The sequence below is a fragment of the Humulus lupulus genome, chromosome X (assembly GCF_963169125.1).
Source record: "Humulus lupulus chromosome X, drHumLupu1.1, whole genome shotgun sequence".
NCBI classification, from domain to species: domain Eukaryota; kingdom Viridiplantae; phylum Streptophyta; class Magnoliopsida; order Rosales; family Cannabaceae; genus Humulus; species Humulus lupulus.
In genome coordinates, this window is record NC_084802.1 from 5,786,941 (window position 1) to 5,792,579 (window position 5,639).

A 5,639-nucleotide genomic window follows, 5' to 3' on the forward strand; every position below is an offset into this window, starting at 1 on the left:
TTGTATTAAATATCATTATTATTATTATAATAATAATACTTTATAATATTTGAATTCATATTAATATAATTAGTAAAAAATTAAGATTATATATTATTATCATAATAATATTTTATAACATTTAAATTTATATTAATATAATTATTAAATATCTAGTTTTGTATTATATATTATTATAATAATGCTTTTTTATAATATTTAAATTTATATTAATATAATTAATAAATAATTAGTTTTAAAAGTATATTCGGTTAAATATTTAGAATATTCTGTTAAAGTTAATAAAACAAACCGTTAAAACTAAAAAATTTCATTATCTACACATTTTTTATACAGAAGAGATATAGAAGAAATATCTTTCTTTTCTTCCCTCTCATTCTTCTACCAACACTTTGTGGCACTAGGGTAAGGTTGTTCTTGTACCTCTCACTCACAAAATTTCATATCAAAGATTTCAAACTTTTACTTTTGACTAGCATTAGATGGAGACTTCATTTAAGCAGAAAATGAAATTTTGTGATATCAGTCGTGACTAACCCTTTGTTTGTTAAGGAAGAAAAGTGGGAGGATGGAAATATTTTGAGGGAAAAGTGAGGAGAAGTAAAAAAAAAATAGAGTAGTTTGGTAAGAGAGAATATAGAGTGGAAAGGAAAATTGGAAAGAAAAAAATGAGTGGGCCCATACCAAATATTTTCTTTCCAAATTGGAGAGAAACGTAAGGAGAAAACGTGTTGCTTTTATAGTTGATGATAATATGATAAAATTAACCTTCAAAAGTTGAGTAATGTAAGAGTGAAAGTGTCAAAATATTTTTTTTCTTTTATGAATTTCAATTAAAATAATAACTAAATAAATAAATTAGTTTTTTCTGTTTTCTTTTCTCTTCTTCTACCAAACATGTAGGAGAGAAAATACATTTACTTTATTTCCTTTAACTTTTATTTTCCTTATATTTTTTATCTCCTCCTTATTTTCTATCTACTCTACCAAACATAGGCTAAGAGCACACGTTAGGTTCAAGCTCGAGGTCACTACATTTGGCATATGTTGAAGTGAACTTAGGGGGTGGTGGACACCAAATGGTACATGTCAAATATTCTCCAATGGCAACGTTAGACTAGGATTTTGGTGAAGTGAGAGTAAGTTATTGAAAGAGAGTTTTAACATGTATCATAGGTGCCTTAAGATGTGTGGTCTGGCCATTGGTTAGATCAAATACAATAACATTGTGGTCTGTCTTTCTCGCTAACAATGTCAAGTCATCTTCCAAATTTATTGGGACCCTTAGAGAAAGGATTATATAGTAATGTGGGCTCAGAGATTGATTCATTGGCTTTCCCTCCCAAACATACTTTAAGTAGGCTTCATGCATTGTAAGAGCATCTACCGTGGTAGTACTCTCCAAGAGCATCCACAATGGGCAACATTGACTTTGCTAGACAACGTTGCCTATCTACTAATAAAACCTCATCCACTTACCCTATCACCTCACAAACCACTTTCCAAGCAACTTTCATGCGAGTTGCTATAAGATCAACTTCAATGGTGGCTACCCTATTAGTTGCTTAACATGTCCAAATCATCCAAAAATATAATTTTTTATTTTCTCCTCATCCACATCACTTTTGGCAACTTTTTTTTTATAAAAATGCTTCAATGCTAAGTCATCCCAAAAGTTGTCAACTATGGCCCCACACATTATTATTTAATATATTATTTTATAATTATAAATATTGTCACACTAAATTTTTTAAATCCATATATTAATATAAATAAATATTACATCAAATTTAAATTAGACGAAATTTAAAGGAATTTATAAAATGACATAATCATAATTAATCAATCTAACATAATTAAAAAAAATGCTAATTAAAATTATTTCTAAATTTTGACCATATGTGCTCTACCAAGTCCGCCTAAAGATTGCGATGAATGTTTCTATCACGAATTTCAACATTTCTTTGAAGCACTGTCGGTAATAAAAAAAAATGGTAACAAAGTATTTTATATATGTAAAATGTTATATTTAAATATATATATGTACAATTAAAAAAAAAAAAAAAAAAAAGAAAGCACCATTGCTACTGTGAGGCAACAGTGCCTTAATTTTCTTTAAGAATTGAATGCCTCCAACAGCAAAAGTCATAGCCTGTGAGAATTTGATCAACTAGCAATCCTTTGAACTACCCACATTGGAGCTGCTCTAAGGGTACCAAAATTTTTAAAATATTAATATTTTAATTTTCTCTTTCACACGTGTAACCAAAACTACTTTTATATATATAAAAAAAAAAGATGGCACCATTGCCAATTTTTGGCAACTTACTTGTGAATCCACAAATAGTCTATAGCACCTGGAGATGCTCTTAATCTAGAGATTGTCCTTAGAGAAACCCCTAGACTAGGTAATGATGAGTCTCATTAGTCTTGTTGAGGAGCTAGTGTCGGTTGCCCTTAGAGCAACCCCTAGACTAGGCAATGATGAGTCTCATTAGCCTTGTTGAGGAGCAAGTGTGGACCCTGAGGTCAATTCAGGATGCCTCCACATCAGGGCATCCACAACTTGCCTCAATTAACATGTGGAATATATAATGGGAGACATTTTACAGTGGCTATATATTGACATTTTGCTTATAATCTTCTTACTCAAATGATAAGACAACTTTATTCTGTCTTCTCCCATGTGGCCTTGATTTACCTCTAATTGCCACCATCTTGTTTTGGTCAAGAACATGACAAAATGACAATATATTCAAAATTTTATCAACTTCTAATAAAATTACAATTTCACATATGAACAAAAAAAATTTATTACATTCCCATATGTCCATACTGAAGCAATCCAGTTATTGACATGTAAATACAAGTTGGTTTATCAACTTGTTGCTAGTTACTCTCAACTATAGCTGAGAAGAGTAACTTGTTGACATCCTCAGAGTCTGAACCATTAATCTCACCCCCTGCATCAGATAATGCCACACATAGTGCTTTAAACTCAGTATTTCATTAAATACAGAATCAACCACAAAGGGTCTCAATCTCCACAAACCCAGCTCAGCGTATAAAAAATTACAGCCCAATAGAAATATGCCCACCACACTGAACATTAACACCAAATTACCATTTCTCACATGCAAAATTTGTATGAAGGCAGTGAAAAATTACCTGTTCTTGATCTGACTTGAACGGTCCACTCATCAATGATCTGCATGATTAAAAGACTAATAAGGCTTCCTTCTTCTACAACTTTTCAAGTGGTATGTACTATGTAACATGAGCAATTTCCAAGTGGAAGGAAAATAAGTGAAAGCATGTACAAGGCTTGAGCAAAACTACCCACAGAAAATCTTTCTACAGGTACATATACATACATATATATATAAATGAAGCCTTGCCATAAATCAATTTTGGTTGCTTGCTGGCAAATGGTGCAGTTACTCTAATCACCACTTGGAAAATTAGACAACCATTTTCAAATCAATCAAATTCCAAAGTAGTAACTTTTAACAATGAAAACATCAAGCAGTAGAATGATGCTCACTGCTTCAAACACTGTAGCAACTAAGGGTAATTACCTGATTGAAGCTTTCGAAGGCAGAGTCACCAGAGTCGTCTGTGTCAGTAAGGCCCATTGATTTTCGCATTCGCTGGAGTGAGCTTCTGTTCCCAACAATAACAGTCCTAGCTTTATCAATCAAATCCTGCATTTGAAAATACTTATTAAATCAAAACCCAACAAGATTTCGATGTTGCTTCAAAGTAAAAGTGGAAAATTTTACCTGTTTGGCAGACAAAAGCTCGCGACACTGCTCCTTCAAAGTAGATAGATCTTCTTGAATCTTTTTTATTCTAGAAACTATTTTCATTGGATTTGCCTATAAAAAAAAACCCATGAGTGAATCTAATTATGATCATACATATACATACACGACTGTAATTAAAGATTAAATTTTGGGACTAACATTTTCGGGATAGATCTGTTGAAACTCCTTCTCGAGCTTGAGCTGGACCAGTGTCAAATCGTGGTTCGCTTTCTTCAAAAGCTTCGCCAAACCGTCGGTTGCTTCGTGGTGTTCGTCTGTCTGCGCCATTATTCTCTCTCTTAGGGTTTTTGAAAGTGCAACCAAACCCTTCCCGCCTCTGCTGATCTCGGATATTTGCCTCTATCGTTGTTTCACTACACGCGCCATTTCAAACTCTGGCTCATTTTTGTTCCCGTGTTCTTCGGTTCATAGTAACGAACCTGTGTCCTCATGTGGCTTCTGCCACGTATAACATGTGGTTAGGGAACTATGTTAGGGTAAGTTTGTAGTACAGCATGCTATTTTGTCATTTGGTACGGTCTCCAAAAACATAATAATACGTGGGAGCTTCTTGAATTCCTTTTTTCTTATGACCTTGTTTATTGAAATTATAACGAATATGCAAGATTTTGTTAAGTTTTATTTAGTTTATAATCTTGAAAATATAGATTAAATAGTTTGTTGTACGTGTGTATATTTTTTTTATATACATGTAAACGTAATTGTTTTGAATTATGTTTTTGTCATTGTAATTTATTTAAGATTTCTCAAAAACTTGCAAGAAGTTTGCTATAATTACATTGAACACCATTATAGAAAAAAATTGGGGTCAAGAAATCCCCGTGTATCACTTTTAGGAGCGTGTTGTACTGGTACAACAAAAAAACATATTGTACTGCAAAAGCCCTTGTTATTTTTATAAGTATTGCTATGGGGCACTACGTATAGGGCATACAGTTTATGATGTGGCATTTGGTAATTAGTACAGTTTAATATTATGTTCTACTTATTATATACATTACATTTGAATTTGTAATATTTGATATTAAATAGAGTAATTGGTGAATTTTTTTTTTAAAAAGACATTTTGCACTCTAGTCTAGTTTTGATAATTATTTGTCTAAAATTTCGACAAACTGTCTAAAAATTCCGACCAGCTGTCTATGTGGAGACCATTTTGCAAAAAAAATATCAAAACTAAGTCAGAGTGCAAAATGAATTAAAAAAATAGGTCATTTTGCTAATGAATCCTATTAAATAACTATTAGGAAAATATATGTTATTTCAATGGAAATGGTAAGAAGTATTACAACTCTAGATAAAATAATACAAATAAACAAGATTGATTAAATGATGTTACAACTCTATGACTGAAAAATACAAATAAATAAAATAAGAATTAGAAGAAGAGGCTAGAGAAATACAATTATAAACAAAAGATACAAATAAAGTAAAAATGTTTGTAACAAAAGAAAAAAAATGAATATAATTATAAACAAAAAAATACAAGTAAATAGAAACGAAGAATAAGAAGATGAAAAGCAGTAGTAGAGAGTGTAAGAACAAGAAACAAAGAACAAACAACTCTCACTCACACTACCAAAGTGAAAAGTGTTGAGGATCACCAACTTGAACAATGTTTGAAACCTTTGTCCAAAAGCTTATTTCCCCCTAACTCAAGCACTAAAGGATCTCTCACAGATTTGGAATTAGCTTTCTGGAATAATCAAGCCTCTAGGTGTTTTCTAGCAAAATGCTCTAATGGATAAAAAAGTTGTGTCAAACAAGTGAGCAATAGACTCTTATTTGTGGTCGCAGCCACTGGTCTTTGTT

General features: G+C 31.7%; 1 protein-coding gene across 1 annotated transcript; it reads right to left on the bottom strand.

Annotated features, from left to right (window-relative positions):
• Positions 1 to 2,749: 2,749 nt before the first annotated feature.
• LOC133803258 (uncharacterized) lies at positions 2,750 to 4,152 on the bottom strand. Its single transcript, XM_062241229.1, has 5 exons — positions 3,966 to 4,152; positions 3,783 to 3,878; positions 3,579 to 3,704; positions 3,169 to 3,208; positions 2,750 to 2,963 (listed from the first exon to the last, which is right to left on the bottom strand). Exons 1-5 carry the CDS (start codon positions 4,092 to 4,094, stop codon positions 2,890 to 2,892), a joined length of 465 nt encoding a protein of 154 aa, XP_062097213.1. The 5' UTR covers positions 4,095 to 4,152; the 3' UTR covers positions 2,750 to 2,889.
• Between the last annotated feature and the right edge of the window lie 1,487 nt (positions 4,153 to 5,639).